A 20,890-nucleotide genomic window follows, 5' to 3' on the forward strand; every position below is an offset into this window, starting at 1 on the left:
GTTCAACTCACTGTGGAGAACAGACATGACCCTACTGATAAATGTACATAAAAGCATGAATGGGAATTAGGCTTAGTAACACCAGAACCTCCTCAAGGTCACTGGAAAGGGAAACTCCATCTTCATGTTCTCATAGCTCCACACTAGTTAAAATAAAACTTTAAAAAATGAATTGCCCAATTGATACAGATTAAATTGTAAAGGCATAATTATAAACAAAAATGTGTTCAATTGAATAATAAGGAAAAATAGTATTTCATTTGTAAAGATTTCCATTTTTTGTCTGTTTATCTGTGAAATAAACTGGAACCATATTTTACACATAACTTTAATAGCGGTCATCTCTGAATATGTCAACCCTATTCCAATATCTTAATTAAATTAGTTGCTTGTGTTGGTCTCCTTGCAGTCAATTCACAAATACCAGCTATGAAAAACAACACAATTTCAGATTCCAATGAGTGCTTATTTTATTTTATGCTTTTGTCAGGAAGGGAACAAGGAGACATTCTTTTGTGGGTTCAGAAGGACAGAGTACTGGGTGATAGAAGGCTTTCCATTCAGGTCCTAATCCCTAGTGTAATCTATGTCTTCAGTGTATGAAAAGTGCTGAGTGTTATGCACTTCCAAGCATTGAAGCATTTATAAGGATAAAACAGTACATTAAAAGCATGCAATTTTCAACAGGTAACTTACCTTCAATTACTGATTGGGGAGAGTTTAAAGACAAAAGTATGTTATTACTGTTACCTCTTTTCTTTTATAATACCAAACAATTTCAATGTTGTTCATAGAATATTTAACACATCAGGACCTCTCAATCTTTGTCCAAACCCCTTCCACTCTCAATTAGTTTATTAAAAACATACCACAAATATTCATATCTATTTATGTAGTGTAAAATTAGATTTGTTGGTCATAATTTGCATATATGTTTAGAAGGAAAAAAATCCCATGCTTTTTTATTTATCTTTTTTTTTTTAAGATACTGAAATGATAGCTGTTACACAGTCAGGAAAGCTGAATTTTTGTTTCTGTTTGTGTCTTATTTTCATTTCAGGGGAATGATCCAATGGGAGACAGGTTAAGATAAGATCTGGAACAAACTGGCAGTTACCAAAGGGAGAGGGTAGGGGATAATGGGGGGAAAGGGGAAAGGTTTTACAGGAACAACTCTAAGGACTTCTGGACAAAAATAAGGCAGGATGGAAACAGGGGAAGGAAGTGGGGATGGCAGAGTTGGTGGGGAGGGGTGGGAGGTAAGGCAGAAAACTGAATTTGAACAGCAATAAAATTCAAAAGGTTTTTTTCAAAGACAAGAACTGGAATTTGAAGTGACACACATCTGAATTCAAATCTGTCCAAATCTTTTCCTTTCCCCAGTAAATTCAATAAAAAAGAAAAATAGAGAAAAAAATCCTTTCTTTGTTAGCTGAGTAACCTTAGAGCACTTAATCCTTTTAAGCCTGGGTTTCCTCATTTCTTTATCACAGACTTAATATATATATATATATATATATATATATATATATATATATATATATATATATATATATATTATGATGAGAAATATATATAGTTTCAGACACTTATGATTGTTGCAGAGAGTTTCTAAGATCCTACAGAGCCAACCACCTGCTCATCAGGAGATAAAGCCCTGGTGCTGAAAGAAGAGACTGTGTCCTTCCTGGACTCATGTCAGGAAGTGAAGTCTCCAGGATCCACCTTCATCTGCAGTAGAGCCTGCTCACCCCACAGTCACATTCCTGTGTGCATCCTAGCCTCAGGGTGTGTGGGGCTCTCTGCCATCCTCCTCAGAACTTGTCTTTCCTGACCCTGCCTTCATTCTTAGAGCTGAGTAGAGGTTTTTTCATGGCCACCTATGCTGGTCACACCATTCCCATGTGCAGGCCAAATCTCTGGACCCACTCTATTAGTCTAACCCCAGACCCCACACTGCCAAGAAATGAGTTCCAATCATTAATCCCAGAGTACCTCATTTCATGGTATTCTGTTTGTCCCTATCCCAAGGACTGTGGCTATAATGGCACAGTTAGCTACAAAGGAACTAATATTTATCTTTTACAATGAAGTCCTGTACTCTGGACATTTTCTGCTCAGTATTTAGAAAAAAAGCATTTGATTCTCCTCACTCATAGGTCACCATTCCATTCTTCTCTATTGACACCCCACTTTGGCCAGAGCCCTACCTCCCCACTGATCTGCATAGACAAGTCCCTTTTTGGGAAGATAGCTTCCCTTGCAATAAAGGGTACAGTAATCTAGATTATAACCCAACATACAGTTTCACTATCCGAAGGCTTTCCTCACTACTCCATCCCTCTACTCAAACTCCCCTGAGTTGTACAAGGTCTGTCCAGAAGGTATCCAGCCATGGAGTATGAAAAAGAGAGGCATTTACTGAAGAAGATCCAAGATACAAGAAAAATTGCTGAAAGGACAATGATATCTCAGTCCCCTTCAAAGTAGGCACCATGGGACCTCCCACATTTCTCCCTGTAGCCATCATCTGCCCTGCCATATTTTTCTCATTGAGGGGCTGAAATCTCATCTTTTTTGAAAGCTGGTTTTAATTTTGGGAAAAGGCAGAGTCACAAGGTGTCAAATCAGGGCTGGAGGGGTCTTAGTCAGCTGGGTGATCAGATGTTTAGCCAAATAACTCTCTAAGCCACAGGGTGCACTAGAGGGCCCATTGTCTAGATGATGCTGCCAGTCACCAGTTGCCCATAGCTGTGGCCTTATGAACCATAACAGTTCCCAACAGTTTACAGAGAAATGTTCAACTTAACATCAAATGTGATGCAGATTCTTTGCTCTACTTGCTCAGTCATTTTGAATGCATTGGCTACACAGCACACATGCTCACTCAGTGGCTTTTACCACTCCATCTAGTGCAGGGAAGTGGTCATTGTCCAATCATGGGCATTCCAGTCCGTTCTCTTTAGTTGACAGCTTACAATGATGTGACACAAACTGTTCTTATGTTAACAATGGCTGCACTCTTTCCTGACACACTTGATATACTTTTTTTCAACTTACAGTCCTAACTTCAGTAGGGGTCATTCCCCAGAAGGCAACCACACTGTCATCCCACCATCTGTAGGTTTCTCTTCCCATCTCTGGCTCTGGAGCATAGTGCCCTTCAGTAATTTTGTGTAATCAATCAGTGTCACATGTCAAATCCTTAACTATAGTTCTTTATTTCTGCTCAGGCATTAATGCTTCCGAGCACAAGCACTACCAGGGATGACAGTTAGTGTCTATGTATAATAACTCAAGCAAATAGCTCCACGGTGGGAAAATTCTGGTTATCAAAATTTGTTAAATCAAAACAGATATAATTCTCATGATATCTATAAGCCCATGGCGCCATATGAAGAGGCAGCATACTGAACTGAGCTTGAAATCTTCTGTAGAACCACGCTCTGAACTGCAGGGGCAATGACAACAACATTCAGTCTAAGTGCCTCCTCCCATCTCACTCTACCTGTGGCCTTCAGAAAACCGCTCTTTCTCTTTGAGCCTCAGGTTCCACTCTGTCAAATGAGGGGCTTAAACTGAGTCATCTTAATTCTTTTTCAAGTCACTGCATCCTGGATTATAGTAACATGAGTCTATCAGTGCACATACCCACTGGGCATGACTGAGACAATGGCAGATGGCTGGGAATACACTCATTCCAGTGGAATACATTACAGCTGTAGGCCAACCGGACCTGACCTGGAACGTGCAGTGAGAGCAGACAGAAAGCTGGGGTTGCAGGAGTCCTACTACCATCAAGCTGGATCTACTTAACAGGCCTTCAGCTCTGACTTTCCACTGTGGGACACAGTTTGTAAAAGTGAATATTCAACTTTGCTAGTTGTCAGGAATATCAAACACTCCAAATAATGTCTATAGTGAAAGGAAAAGATCCTGTTATTTATTGGTGAGGATGTTCAACAAGGCACTCACACACAGGTAGTGTGATACGGCCACATGTATTGGCAGATTTGATACAAAACTGTATGATGATATTTACTAAATCTAAATTTTGTATACACACCCACACACATTTTCAACTCCCGATGTTATATACAAGATAAATGGGTGTGTGTGTCTACCAAAGGGTATTACCAGAGTGTTCACACTAAAATGATTGGTAATAACAAGACAGAAAACAACTCAGCTGCCTCCCATGCTGGTGAAAGTAGATCAATAAATAACAATGTAGTTGTACAAAAGAATGCTCTACACCAGTGGGATCCATCTTTGCAACTGAATGCAACAATGTGAACAAGTGTGTAACTGCCTACAGCAACACATGCTTTAGGTGCCTGCTTGTGCTTAGTTCAAAATTAATTGACTGTGATAATAACCAAAAAAGTAGTTATTCCTTTGGATGAAGAGACTAGTGAGTTAAGAGGATTTCTGGTGCCCTGACCAGTGTGGCTCAGTTTGTTGGGTGATGTCCACAAAGTGAAATGTTGCCATATTGATTCCCAATGTGAGCACAGGCCTGGGTTGTAGGTTCAGTGTCCTGTGGGGTCATGTACAAGAGGCAACAAATTGCTGTTTCCTCCCCACAACATGTTTTCCTCTCTCTTTGTCTCCCTCCCATCCCCTCTTTATAAAAACAAATCAATAAAATATTTTTAAAAAGGATATCCTCATGTGGATGGCTTTGGTGATTCTGGTACTGTTCTATCTATTGTTCTGTTCCTGATTACTAGGGTATTTATTTTTAAATTTATCTTGCTGTATACTTATAATTTAAGTATTATCATTTACATTACATATCAAAAAGTTTCTCCAAAAAGCAAATCAATGTATGCACCATTAGATTATAAGAAACTTTAGAAATGTATTATTGTAAAATGCTTATTTCCAGTCTGCCTTGTCTACAATAAACTTCAGTATATTCTTGTCAAATAATGGAGCAACTTTTATGGAATATTTCTGTGAAAATGTGTCTCTGGTTTTAAATGATTACTCTGTTTTTAAAGCAAAAATATCGTATTCAAACTATGAACAGATTCTTTTTTTTATTGTTGTTCAAGTACAATTGTCTTCATTTTCAACCCAAAACTCCCTCCCGGACTACCCATCCATGCCTCCCACCCTTAATCTTACCCCCGTTAGCTTTGTCCATGTGTTCTTCATATATGTTCATTGACAACCCTCCCCCAATTTCCCCTATATTCCTCTCCCTTCCCCTCTGATTATGGACAGTTTGTTTTTTATTTCAATATCTCTGGTTACATTTTGCTTCTTTTTTACTATGTTCCACTTATAGGTGAGATCATATGGTATTTGTCTTTCACTGTCTGGCTTATTTCATTTAACATAATGCTCTTCACATCCATCCATGCTGTCATGAAGAGTAGGAGCTCCTTCTTTCTTTCTGCTGTGTAGTATTCCATTGTGTAAATATACCATAATTTTTTGATCCACTCATTTACTGATAGGCACTTATGATGCTTCTGACACTTCACTTATGCAAATTGTGCTGTTATGAACATTGAGGTGTATAGGTTAATTTGAATTCATGTTTCAGCATTCTTAGGGCATAATCCCAGCAGTGGAATTGTCAGGTCAAAAGACAGTTCCATTTTTAGTTTTCTGAGAAAATTCCATAGTGTTTTCCACAGTGGCCGCACCAGTTTGCATTCCCACCAACAGTGCACTAGGGTTCCCTTTTCTCTACAGCCTCACCAGCACTTGTTTATTGATTTGTTTACAATGACCATTTTGACTCGTGTGGAGTGGTATCTCATTGTGGTTTTAATTTTCATCTCTCTAATGGCTAGCATCCTTTCATATGTCTCTGGGTCCTTTGTATGTCTTCTTTGGAGAATTATCTGTTCAGGTCCTTTGCCCATTTTTTAATTGGGTTCTTTTTCTTCCTTGAGTGGAGTCTTGTGAATTCTTTATATATTTTGGAAATCAAACCTTTGTCCAAGGTATCATTTCCAAATGTATCTTCTGACACACTTGTTTCTTTCATGTTGCTGATGTTTTCTTTAGCTGTGCAGAAGCTTTTTATTTTTATTAAGTTCAATTTGTTTATTCTTTCTTTTATGTCCCTTGCTCTAGGGGACATGTAGGTGAACACATTGCTGCTTGGAATATTTGAGATTTTCCTGCCTATGTTCTCCTCTAAGACTTTCATGGTGTTGCCACCTCTAATATTGTTTCCAGAAACAAGGAGATTAATGAAGCTCACTTCCCCTGGTGCCACTACTGAGCATAAACTCCCAGAAATGGAATTGCTTGGTCATAAAGCATTTTCATTTTTAATATTTTTAGTTAAGTCCATACTGCTTTCTATGTGGCTGCACCAATCTGCAAGCTCACCAACAGTGCACAAGACACCCCTCTTCCCCATACCAAAAACTACAAATGGTTGTAAGAAAATAGTACAAACAACTATATGCTAACAAATTGGACAATCAGGAAGAAATAGATAAATTCCTAGAAACATACAACCTTTCAAAACAGAATTGAGAAGAATCACAGAATCTGAATAGACAGACTACAACTAGGGAAATTGAACCAATAATCAAAACACTCCCAACAAACAGAAGTCCTGGACCAGATGGCTTCACAGTTGAATTTTACCAAACATTTAAAGAGCAGCTATTTTGAGCAACTTTTATAAATTTAATGAAAATGCCTAAAAGACTTTAGATTGTTTATTACCTCTAGGTTTCCATTTCTGTATCAAATAATAAGTTTATTAGAAACAACTCAGGATGTATGTGTCATAACATATATGATAATATATGGTGATTATTACACAACATAAAACTTTGGTAAAAAGGAAAAAAATTATTTACAGTCAAATTTATATGCTCTAAAGGCTGTTACTTAGAATTCAATTTAAAGAAAAACCTAGCTATGATAAATTATGTATGTGTAATTGTACTCATATCAAAATTTTATGGTCTGAAGATTCTCTATAAACCTAGAGGCCATTAGCAAAAGAAGAATGAGAGAAAAATGTAGAAAAGGTTGCATTGACATTATTCATAATGCCTATTTGCATATAAGCTATATTTATTCTGATATAATTTTCATTTAACTATTAAACATCCCATAATAGACAACAAAACTTAGTTTTCCCTAAGCAATATGATTATAGTCAGTTTTTCTGTATTTACAAAAATCTTTATTTTGTGAAAATGTTTAATGTGATAGTGTTTATATATGTGTGTCTTTGCATGTAACTCAAGTGTCTGTTTTTGTAAATTATGAGATGGACACAATATACCCATATAATATTTGGTGAGCTAGACATAAAGAGCCCTCAATACACTCATTTTACTATTGCTAAGTACAATACTAGGCAATAAGGTAGGGAGGGACAAAAGCAACTTTTAAAAAAGTTCCTTGTTTCAATCACCCAGCCTAGGGTGGGTAGGGAATAGCAGATGATAGAACTTCTTGTTATACTTGTTACTTATTCCTGAGAGACCAGCACTCAGGTCCAGACACGGCCATGTTGATATAAGCCAGATGACTTAGGGGACAGTGCTGAACCCTCTGGCAGACAGAAAGCAGGCAACAAAGAAGTCCGTGATCTGGAACAGGTAGTTTTTTATTGTGGTTTTCTCATTTCTATTTTTGATTTCTTTAGTTTTTCTATCTTTATTTGACAGAAAACATGTTTTAAAACTAATGGAGGGTAAGAAATATTATACACACTTTTACTTACTTTTATCAATCTCATTATTTTAAAGACCCTCATAAATGGCAAGGAAAAATAAAATGTGAATATTATTTATGAAGGTGGATGGACATCTTTTGTTTTTGATCTCTTACCTGTACCTTTACATATTTTATAAATATTTTCTCTTTGAAATGAAGTTTTTTAAAATATCTTTACAAGCGCAGATAATTAGATGAGTTCAGACCAAGATTTTTGGAGACCTGCATATGGATCACTACATCATTGTGCAGATGTAACTCGTTGTTCTACATTCTGCTCCATTTTCTCAGATTCCCACAGAATAAAAGAGCTCACATATTATGTTGCATATGATATGCCTGGTCTGTGTAAAATATAACAGCAGAACATAGAATTTAATTGATCTTCCAAGGACCAACTCTTTTTAACCAAAGGATTGCAGGTTTCAGAGATTCTCAAGAGGAAGGGGATCAGGAACACAGTCAAGCAATTTTACAATTTCTAGAGAATTGGGATGGGGCCCAGTTCAGCTGTAAATCTCTCTGAGGTTATGGGACTCTGGAAACATGAGGACATTACCTTTACCCTGCACATTTGATCTTTTGGTGAATAGATTAAGTGGACTCTAGCAGATTACAGTAGAAGGTCTCACACAGTAATCCATACTTGCCTCTGGGTCACCTGTGCTACCAGGGTGCCTACTAATGGGTTCCAACACACCTTCCCCGAGTAGTTCTGTCTGAGGGCACATGGTTATCCCTACATGTTCCAGTGTGTGCACTCTAACCTATCATCCACGGGGACCCCTCCAACTTGTCTATCAAATGCCCCTTGCTCTGGAAGTGCTGGATCACAGACTATCTTTATCCCTTGTAGACTGAGGCTGGATAGGACAAGAGGATAATGGGGAAGTGGGGACACAATAAAAAAAGAGACAAGCCAGTGATCTGTCTGCTTTACAGTACTGGACAATGAGGGAGAAAAAAAAGAAATATTTTTGTTACCTGCATCTCTCACTTCACTATGCTTTTTTTATTACAGAATATATCAACACTTATACTACATCAAGAACAGAAACAACCTTGTAATAAAATGTGGATTTTCTGGACCAAATAATTCTAGGAACAACTTGGTTAATTCTGAGGACATCTATTTCTTTATCTATAAGATGGGAAAACACTACATAGGTTGGTATGGAAATAAAATGATTTAATTTGGATCAAAGTATACTACATATTATATAAAGTTCAATACAAATGTAAGCTGTTTATTATCATTTTATGAATTTACGTTAAATTGGAAACTTTGCAGAGTCAGTATACTTAAAGAGGTTGTGCACTGTTGAGCTCTTTTTCTAATTACTGACAAATAGAAAGAACCAGCAGTGTAACTGCTAAGACACTCAGATGATTTGCCCTTCACTTGCATTTCCTTCCTCCACAACCAGGGATTTCCAGACCTGAGTGATGGCCATTGAGAACTGCACCGTGTTTACAGACTTCATACTCCTAGGACTCTCTGGCAGGCGGGATGTGCAGCAGGGGCTCTTTGTGCTCTTCCTGCTGGTTTATGGCATCACTGTGATTGCCAACCTAGGGATGATCCTGCTGATCAGCATGGACCCCCGACTCCACACGCCCATGTATTATTTCCTGAGCAATTTGTCTTTCTGTGATGTCTGCTACTCCTCCACTATCTCCCCTAAGATGCTGGCTGATTTCTTATGTGAGCAAAAGAGAATCCCATATAATTTATGTGTGGTGCAGATGTTCTTTTTTGGTGCCTTTGCAGCCGTGGAATGTGTCATGCTGTCTGTGATGGCGTATGACCGTTATGTAGCCATTTGTAATCCACTTCTGTATACAGTTACCATGTCCAGGAGAGTGTGCATCCAGCTGGTGGCCACTGCCTACACCGCAGGTTTTATAGATATGGCAATCTTCACGTCTTGCACTTTCCCGTTATCATTCTGCAATTCCAATATCATCAATCACTTTTTCTGTGACATCCCACCCTTACTTGCCCTTTCTGCCTCAGACACAACTACCAGTGAAATAGCATTGACCGTTTCCTGTAGCTGTGTTGTGGGGTCCAGTGTCATCACTGTCCTCCTCTCCTACAGCTACATCATAACTACCATCCTTCGCATGACGTCGGCTGAGGGCAGACACAAAGCCTTCTCTACCTGCGCCTCCCACTTAACCGCTGTGGCTATATTTTATGGGACACTCCTCTTCATGTATTTCCGACCCAACTCGAGTTATTCCATGGACACAGACAAAATGGCCTCTGTTTTCTACACAGTTGTCATCCCCATGTTAAACCCACTGATCTACAGTTTGAGGAATAAGGATGTGAAAGGTGCCCTGAAAAAAATCGTTGTCACTAAATTAAGTTCTGAGTGAAAACATGTTCACCAAAAAAATATTTATTTAGAATCATTGAGAATTAAAATTTAAGGACTTTGACACAGTTTTCTATAGTCTCACAAATAAAATTCTAGATATTTCTTTATTCACATTTGTGCCTAAATTGAATGCAGAGAATAGTCATCATGAATCTTGATCTCTTCAAACTAAAGACAGGTAACAAGTTTACTCTTAGTTTTATGAAGAGGGTTTTTATGCACTACTCTGCTCTATTCATGGGTATATATCCCACAGAGGTATGGGCATAGTACCATCCCCCTCCATGTTTAAAGCTCTATTTGTTAAACAACAGTTTTAATGAAATTCTCTTTCCCTAACTCAAAGGTCCTTAAATGTAAGGTCCTTGTTTTCCTTGATCATTATTTCTAGTTTGTTATTTACAATGCTCATCTTCAGGATGTCATTCAAAAACATTTATGGAATGAATGAAGGGACATCTTCTATAAGACTGGTATAAAAATACCCTTTGTCAGTGAAAAAGGAAAAAAATCTTCCTTTGTGTTATTTTATTCTAGCACATTCATTTTACACAGATTCCACCTGTATTTCTTCTTTGCCCAAGACTGAGTAAGTGTCAGGGACACAGATCATGTCATGTAGACAACTTCTCAGACCCTCTATTTCTGATCATTCTACACCAGGGGTCAGCAGCAACAGCAGCTCTAGATTTATATGGCACATCATACTCTTCACATCAGATTGTGAATTTTCCCTCTTGCCCTCACTCTTGGGATCAGATACATGCTCTTGACAACTGAACAGAAACTGCATGAATGGCATTGGGGCTATAGGACTTTGACTTCTTCTACTAGCCACTAGAAAAGAGGACTTTACCTTTACATTATCATAGCATTATACTAATTATTTTTTTAATAAAATGTCCAGTTGATACAGATTAGGTGGAAATAGAGTTACTATACCATGTGATCTCACCTATAAGTGGAAATAAATCAGCAAAACAAAACAAACAGTGAGCAAAATAGAGCCAGAGACATGGAAATAAAGAACAAACTGACAGTGACCTAAGGGGCAGGGGGAGAATATGGAGGGAAAGAAGGAGGAGGGGCAAGTCAAGGAACATGTATAAAGGACCTATGGACAAAGACAATGGGATGGAGGATTAAATGTGGAAGGTGGGTGGTTGGTAGGGCAGGGGAGAATAATCGGGGGGAAATGGGGACAACTGTAATTGAACAACAATAAAAAAAATTTAACAAAAATCTTACATTCCATGGGAAAAAAGCAAAGAATAAAATAGTATTTACGGTAGTATTCCATTTGCAATGACTTAAATCAGTTCTCTGTGAACCCATAAAATAAACTGAATTCTAGTTCTATACACAATTTTAATAGTGGTCATTGCTTAGTGGCTGGATGTTAAGTAATGCTAAAATCTATTTAATAACTTAAAGCAATTGCACATGATGTTTGCACTATTATTGATTAGCTACCAATCCAGTCCTGAAAAACCTGATACAATTTCAGGTGCTCCGAGTATTCATTCATTTTTTAGGTTGCAATTATGTAAGAAACCTGGAGACTCTCTCTTCTTCTTGGAAGATGGAGTAAGAGATTGTACTAAGTTTTTCATTAGATCATCTTCCCCAAATCTATCTATCTATCTATCTATCTGTCATCTATCTATCTATCTATCTATTTATCTATTTATCTATCTATCTATCTCTCTATCTACCTATCTATCCCTCCCTCCCTTTAATGTATAAAGTGTGCTTAATGTATGTACTTCAAACATCACAAGAATGAAACAATACATTATAAACATGAGATTTTCAGATAGTTATTTATTGTGCATTATTTATTGAACACAGTTTAAGACAAATAAAAATATTTTACTATATCTTAAGTGTTTTCTCTTATAATCTCAAATAACTTACTTGTTATTCATAGACTATGTCACATATCAGAACCTCTCCATCACTGTTCAAATATGTGCCCAACTTACTGCACTTTATTAAAAACATTAAATATATTGGTATCTATAAAATTAAACCTATTCATGTTGTATACATTAGTTTCACTGACCATGATTTACACATATGTAATAAAGACATACTTTAAAAATTTTTATTAACATATAATGGGCATATAACATTATATCAGTTTTAAGTGCACAAAATAAGAGTATAATCTGCTCCAATAACTGTGTGTAATGAGTCAGTGTTATAGGTCAATTCCTTCATCACAGCTCCTTATTTTTGCTCAGGCATTGGTATCCCCAAACATAAGAGCAACTAGGGATGGCAATTGGAATTGATGCATACTAATACAAGCAATTGGCTCCACTGTGGTGGAAATCTGGTTAGCAAAATTCATTAAACCAAAACTAATAATTCTCACTATAAGTATGTGGCTCAAGCTTAAGTGATGGCAAGCTTAATCTGGCTTGAAATCCTCTGTAGAAACCTGTTATGAACTGGAGAAGCAATAACGGCAATACTGAGCTTGAATCTCTACTCAGCCCACTGTAACTAGGACTTTCAATAAATCGCTTTTCCTTTTTGAACATAAATCCACTCTGTCAAAAGAGGGGCTGAAAATAAACAATCTTCACTGAATATTCCTGCTACCACATTCTGTATTTATGTTGGTATGATCCTATCAATGCATAGACCTATTTTTATCTTTTGGGAGATTTTTAAAAATAGCAGATGAATGCAAGTATATTCACAACAAAGTACTACATCACATCTCTTGGCGAATCCAACCTGAAGTGGAAGTGACAATGATGACAGAAATGATTGCATAGTTGTGGGAGCCCCAATACCATCAAACTGGATGCATTTAACTAATAGTGACAGCTGAAGTAAGGATTGGCATACTTCTTGGAAAAATATATGATAATATTTACTAAATCTAAATGTAATATGCATATATGCACAAAGGCATTTTCAACCCCTGGTTTTATATCCAAGATAAATGACTACATCTCCACCAAAAGACACATACAGAATGTTCACAGTTTTTGCTGGCACTGAGACTGCAGCATTCAGGACAATTTTAATTCAAATGGTGTGTGACCACTAGATACATATACTTGTCCCCATAGGATTTGTCCTTGGATGTTATCTAGACAAAACAAATGATGAAAAACTAAGTAACTGCAGTCCCCAAAAAGAGTCTGTTATTGAAAAGTGAATTGAGACCCAATGAAGAAGTCACCTGTAAGTAAATGCAGTGCCTGAATTACAGAATGGGCACAGTTTTAATTTATGAGAAAAATAAAAACACTCCATTTGAACAACAAAAAAAGAATGTTCACAATAGCATTATTGATTATAGAAAATGGAAAATAACTGTCTATCGACTTAAAGTAGATAAATAGTGATCTATTTGTACAAAATAAAACTTTCCATAATGAGAGTGAATGCACTGCAACTCCATGCAACAGTATGGCTGGAGTGCACAAGAGTGGTGTTGAATAAAACAGCATGATCTGTAAGCATCTACTTATGTATGGTTCCAAAAATATGAAAATAATACTTGAAGAAAAAAGCCATGATGGTTCCAAAAATATGAAGATAATGCTACTCTATGATAAAAGCCAAGGTAACTACTCCTTTGGGGTAAGAGATTAATTAATTTGGGAGATAACATGTAGAGGCTTTAGTAATTCTAGTAATTTTCTGATTTTGGGTCTGGGTCCTGGTTCCAGGATTTTTTTTTTAATTTACCTACATATCTCCCTATTTCAATGTTCTCTATGTGTCAATTACATATTAAAATTTTTTTTCAAGAACAAGTTATTCACCATCAGATTACAAAACTTCAGAGTTTCATTATTTTAAATTTTTCTCTCTTCACCTATGCACCAAATAATGACATTTTGGTCAATGATGGACCACATATGTAATGGTGAAGATGAAAAATTCCTGTGACCTAGTGACATGTAGCCATTGCAATGTCATATCCCAACACATTCCACATGTGTACGTGGTGGTCCTGGTGTAAACAAACCTACTGGGTTGCCAGTGTATAAAAGTATAGCATATATAGTTATGTATAGTACATATTTGATAATGATACTAAATTACTATGCTACGGGTTTATGTATTTGCTATACTATTTATTGTGATTTAGAGTATACTCTTTCCACCTATAAAAACAAGTGTGCTATAAAACAGTATGCCCTGTTACACTGGCAGCAGCCTTACACATCTTGTGTTAACCACATCTCTTGATTGCATCATTGTCTCTTGTGCATGGTATAATCCCATGTACTTTTATGAATTTACTGTAGCCAAAGTATACAATGTTTGTAAAGTACAGTCATGCCCCAGGCCTTCACATTCACTCATCACTCAAGCACTGACTCACCTAAAGTGACTTCTAGTCCTGCAAGCTCCATTTATAGCAACTGTTCTAACAGTGTACAATATTTTATTTTTTATACTGATTTTTACTATACCCTTTCTATGTTTAGATATGTTTATGTATGTGAATACTTAGCCTCATGTTATAATTACCTACAGCATCAGCACAGCAACAAGCTGTACAGCTTTACAGCCTGAGAGCAACAGCCTGTACCATACAGCCAAGGTGTGCAGCAGACTGTACCATCCAGGTGTGCGTAAGTGCTCACACACCTGTGATGCTCACACAATGATGGGATCACCTGAAAATTCATTTCTCAGAATATATCCTCATCATTAAGTAACATGTGACTATAGTAATTTCTTAGATACAATAAAGTTCAGCATATTTTTTTGTGAGATGGTGAAACATTCATAGAAAATTCAGGAAAATTATCTATTATGTTACTACAAATTGCTGTTTTTGTTATAAAGCAAGGATGTCTTATTTAACTCTTGAGCACTTCTAATATTGTTTCCAGGAGCAGGGAAACTTAGTAAATTTTGTTTTCTTTAGTAACAATATCATGCACTGAACTTATTCATAGTGACAGGGCCATACAATTATTTTCTGAGTGGGAGTTTGCAAGGAGATAGACAGTTACCTACATAGTATTATATTTAGAGGCACCAGTGGTATGTCATATAAGCACAGAGTTGAGGATTTATTCACTAGTTTGATTCTGATATTTTAAATTCCAACTAAGTCATTTTTCCATGATTTAAGAAAGCTATCTTTAATTAACTTTAAATACTTTGGGGATATTAATCACCCAGATTGTAATAACAGTGTAACCACTAAGTCTCAGGTTTTAACAAAAAGAGTTCAAGGTAATATAGACCAAAAGGACTGTAAGGGCAGCCAGATGTAGGATGCTAAATTTAGGTCCTGCCCCAACACAATATAATCTAAAGAGATTTGTCATCACTGGATGTAAAGAGTACCTGATGAGAAAATGGGCTTGTAAAGGAATCAGAGTAAAGTGACCAAGGACAATTTTCATTTCTTTTTCAGGCACCAGAGAAGTAGATAATGGTGGTAATGCTCTTGGGTAAAACAAATACATCAGTATTTTCACTTCAATGGGTGGCAAATTGTTATAATTACTTAGTTGGAGCATGGCATTCAAATATCTCTTAAAATAGTGAATTAATATATTGGCATCTGCATCATCACACAAAAGATGACAATAAAACATAAAAAGGCAGGCATTAAAATGTATCATTAAGGAGCCATTGCCCCCAGTCAAGAATACTTTAATGATTTTACCCTAAATGTGGTTCAGCTATTGGAACCATGAAAATAGGCAATGCCTCCATCTAGTTCTAGATGAAATTTTAGAAGAAAAAAATTACCTTGACTTATGTGTACATATGCTGACAATTGCCCATCACTTCATAAATTATCTTTTACACACAAACTTTGCTTTATGGGGAAGAAATAAATTAGCTGTAATAAAGCAGAGTGGACAGCAAAAAGACATTATTTATCCATTACAATCTACAGTAGAATTCATTTAACACCTACTAAGTTGTGCATGTCAGCATCCTGCAATGAGGCACATATTACAACATGTCTCAGAACATGGTCAATGCAAAGAGTATCCCCCAAGGTCTGGACATTGCACAATGTCAGGGGCACCTTACTAATAAGTGTTTCTTATTTTCAATATGCTCCCTGGAATTATGCAACGCAGCACCCAGTTGCACACCAAAGTTAATAATAATGAAGTTTTCAGCAAAGAAAAGTAAATGAAAGTATGTTTCAGTCTGGAAACCTTTTTATTGTTCCTCTCTGCCTTCTATCATTGATTTAGAAGTCTCAGCAATATACCTTCTAAATATTTTTCCATTATTCTCATTGTATCTAAATCGAGTGTAGAGAGCAGTAATTATTGATCTTGGTCTTCTCTCCAAGTTAAGGAAGAGTAGTAATAGATTCACTATATTGTTTTTTTCTTTAAATAACTTTCTGCTCTGTTCATGCATGTGTCCCAGAAAGACACGATGGGAAAAGTATCCCTTCCTCCAGTTTCATTCAATTTACTGTCCTTAAAGATCCAATTAAAAAAAAATATAAAATAAAGGGTTTAATAAACTTACTCAGCTAGAAGGTAGTGTAAGTGGCTCAAATTAGATGTTTTTATCTTTCCTATGCACTAGTATCTCCCTATAAATGTTCTACCATAATACTTAGAAATATGTCAGTAGTAATTAATCATACATAAGAATAAATAAAAATCCCCTGCCCTAACTCAAAATTTCATAAATGTAAGGTCGATTGTCCACAACTATTTTTACTTTGTTATTTACAGTGTTTTGCTACAAGATGCCCATGACAAATATATTTTTTTAAATAAATAAATGTAGCTCTGGCTGGCATAGCTCGGTGGATTGAGTGTGGGCTGCGAACCAAAGTGTCACAGGTTCGATTCCCAGCCAGGGTACATGCCTGGGTTGCAGGCTATAACCCCCAGCAACCGTAGATTGATGTCTCTCTCTCTCTCTCTCCATCTCCCTCCATTCCCTCTCTAAAAAGAAATAAATTTAAAATAAATAAATAAATAAATAAATAAATAAATAAGTTTTCCTGAAAAATTCAATCATCATCACCATTCTTTGTCTTGGATCCTGGCTCCTGGGGTCCATGGCATTATGGATGAGATGAGACAAATTCACATGGACTACCAAGTCCTGTGGAAGAAAAGGGACAGCACAGCCTCTTTCTCAAGGGGAGAGAGCCTCAACCCTTGCCTTGACAAGCTTTTATTAGCTTCAATTTGCACAGGAATACAAGCTGTATATGTAAAGCTCATCAATCAAAGAGTTCTTTGAATGTTATCTATTGTTTAATCATTAGATAACATTCAAAGAACTCTGAGGGCTTATTTTGAGTCAGGGTCAGATAGTTAAAGGGCCATAAAACTTTGGAGAACAAACTCACTTCCTGCTTGGACCCTCATCATTTAAATTGAGGGTATTAGCAAAGTAGGTTTCATAGGATTTTATGCATTCTTTCTTAGGCCTGATCCCCCTAGGGAACCCGCCCTTTCCAGCAGAGGGCTGCACCCACCTCCAGCATTATTTCAGGCTTAAGGCCTTGTTTGAGGCTTAAGTCAGGCAGCCAAGAGATTAGGAGACGTTTTGCAGGCAGAATGAGGACTCAGGCTACGTCAAAGTGGAGGGGCAAGGGTCTATCACCCCATTTTCTGTAGCCCCCCAAGTCCTTCCCTGAGGACCCCTTTGAGACCATGCCTGTCTTAGGATGTTCCACCCTTAAGGAATCTTACCATCATTGGCTAACCAGTTATCCACCGGGGGCCAAGCAGGGTGAAGTAAAAGGGGTAAGAGGCAGTGCCCCTACAAGGAAGATAAACTTTGTCTTTTTAGTGGTTTATGATCCCAGGGTCTCTTTACTCAGCCTTAGCCATGGGATGTTACAGCTTCTGAAACTAGGTAGGGCAGTTCCCAACAAATACAATACTGAAAACTAGTTATAGCAATCAGAAAAGAAGAAATAAAAGAAATCCAATAGAAAGGAGGAAGTAAAATTATCATTATTTGCAGATAACATGTCATTGCATATAGAAAACCCTGAGGACTCCACCAAAAAACTACTGGATCTAATAAATGAATTTAGCAAAGTAGCAGGATACAAAATTAATATTCATAAATCTGTAGCATTTTCATATAACAATAATAAAGTACTAGTAAGAAAAATTAGGAAAATAATCTCATTTACTATTGCAACAAAAAATTTAAGGAACGCAGGAATAAATTTAACCAAGAAGGTAAAAGATTGGTACTCAGAATATTATAAGATATTGAAGAAGGAAATTGGGAAAGATATAAATAAATGAAAGAATTAACATCATTAAAATGTCCATACTACCCAAAATAATCTACAGATTCAACACAATTCCTACTAAAATACCAATGGCATATTTCACAGTTGTAAAACAAACATTTCAAAAATTATGTATAACCAAAAAAGACCCCAAATAACCTCAAGCAATCTTGAGAAAGAAGAACAAAGTTAAAGGTATCACACCACCTGATATCAAAACAACATGGTACTGGCACAAGAACAGACATATAGATCAATGGAACAGAATAGCAAGCACAGAAATAACCCCATGCTTTTATGGTCAGTTACTATTTAACAAAGAAGGCAAGAACACACAGTGGGGTAAAGACAGTCTCTTCAGCAAATGGTATTGAAAAAATTGGATACATGCAAAAAAAAAATAAAACTAGACCAGCAACTTACACCATACACAAGAATAAATTCAAAATGAAATAAAGACATATATGTAAGTAATGAAACCATAGAAATTCTGCAAGAAAACACGAACATGGAAATCTCAGATATTTCTCATTTTGCTGATATATCTCCTAGGGGAAAGGAAACAAGGAAAAATAAACCAATGGGGCTACATCAAATTTAAAATGTTTTGCACAGCAAAATAAACCATCAACAAAATGAAAAGCCAACTCACTGACTGGGAGAACATATTTTCCAATGACATATCTGATAATGGGTTAATTTCCAAAATACATAAAGAACTTATAAAACTCAACACCAGGAAGCCAAACGACCCAATTAAAAAAGGGGCAAAAAACCTGAATAGACACTTCTCCAGAGAGGACACAGAATTGGCCAATAGACATATGAAAAGATGGTCAATGTCACTAATTATTAGAGATATGCTAATTAAAACTCCAATGAGATATTACCTCTTGCCTGTCAGAGAGGTTATCATCAATAAATCAACAAACAACAAGTGTTGGCAAGGATGTGGAGAAAAGGGGACCCTATGCACTGTTGGTGAGAATGCAGACTGGTGCAGCCACTATAGAAAACAGTATGGAATTTTCTCAAAAAAATTAAAAATGGAATTGCTTTTTGACCCAACATTCCTGCTTCTAGAAATAAATCTGAAGAAATCTAATTTAAAAGAATATATGTACCACTATGTTCATTGCAGCATTATTTCCAATAGCCAAGAACAGGAAACAACCTAACTGCTAATCAGTAGATTAGTGGATAAAACCACTGTGATACATTAATACAATTGAATAATATGCAGCAGTTAAAAAGAAGGAAATCTTAAAATTGTGACAGTGTGGATAGACCTAGGGATTATTAAGTAACTGAAATTAGACAGCCAGACAAAGACAAATGCCATATGTTCTCATTTATATGTGGAATCTAATGAACAAAATAATTTAACAAACAAAATATATATAGAAGCATAGATTTATAGAACAGACTGACAGCTGTCAGAGGGGAGAGGGCTTGGGACTGGATGAAAAAAGGTGAAGGCACTAAGCAAAAAAAGTATATATATGTATATATGTGTGTATATGTGTGTGTGTGTGTGTGTGTGTTGTGTGTTATATAACACATATATACCTTATACATATATATATCACATAGACACAGACAACAGCATAGTGATAGCCAGAGCAGAAGGGGGAAGGCGTAGGTAAATATGGGCAAAGTAGGGATAAAAGGTAACTGAAAGAGAATTTACTTTGGACAATGAGAACATGATGCAATGTGCAGATGATCTTTTGTGAAACATACACTTGAAACCTCCCCGGTTTTATGAACTACTATCATACAATAAATTCAGTAATAAATAAATAAACTTTTCCACATTTTAAAAAAAAGAAAAAACTAGGAACAAAGTAGCATTCATATTAGTATTCAATTTGCAATGATTTATATTCACCATCTTATCACCAGAGACAGGGAATTTAGAGCTGAGAAAGATGTATAAACAAAACTTGTACTTTTCCACTATCCCAACCCCAAACTCCTTTGTCTTGTCAATTCTTTACACATTTATTGTTTCATAGCTTCAATTGTGTATAAACTGCCTCCTTTGGTCACTTCTTTAAGTCTTGTATTTGGTATGGGGTTCCTGTACACACAAATTTAAATTTGTTTTTTTTTTCTCCTTTATCAATTTAATTATTGTCCCAAAGAAAACAGAAGAGAAAAAGGGAAAAGTTCCCCACCAATACCCAGTTAAAAAATCATTGCAAGCAGAGCAGGTGACATATACTTGCAAGAAAGGAATACAGACAATGACCAATAAAAAAGAAATAGGTGAGATTACTATGTTTCTAAATGAGAAGTGAAAAAGATGTTTCAGAAATGGAAGAAACAAGGTACAGAATGGGGGGATGATAAAAATTATTAAGTACATGATCCATCTGAATTTCATCAGACATCTGGTTTTACTGGAGGACAGTGTAGATTCATGGTAGCCACGAAGCATAGTATTAAAATAAATTCTGGTAAGTTTCTGACATTGGTCAATTTAGTAAAAACAGTGAAGAATCAAAGTTCAGCCTTTGCTAAAGTTGTTGAAGCATTCACAGAACCAGAA

The 20,890-nt window shown here is 36.4% G+C and overlaps 1 protein-coding gene and 1 pseudogene across 1 annotated transcript; both read left to right on the plus strand.

The window, feature by feature from the left end:
* Window positions 1-9,156: 9,156 nt before the first annotated feature.
* LOC123832430 (olfactory receptor 1020-like) lies at window positions 9,157-10,095 on the plus strand. Its single transcript, XM_045860079.1, has one exon. It carries the CDS (start codon window positions 9,157-9,159, stop codon window positions 10,093-10,095), a length of 939 nt encoding a protein of 312 aa, XP_045716035.1.
* A 2,961-nt stretch (window positions 10,096-13,056) lies between these two features.
* LOC123832431 lies at window positions 13,057-13,309 on the plus strand (annotated as a pseudogene).
* Window positions 13,310-20,890: the final 7,581 nt, after the last annotated feature.

The sequence above is a fragment of the Phyllostomus hastatus genome, unplaced genomic scaffold, assembly GCF_019186645.2.
Source record: "Phyllostomus hastatus isolate PE091 unplaced genomic scaffold, TTU_PhHast_1.1 phas_scaffold_190, whole genome shotgun sequence".
Lineage (NCBI taxonomy): Eukaryota > Metazoa > Chordata > Mammalia > Chiroptera > Phyllostomidae > Phyllostomus > Phyllostomus hastatus.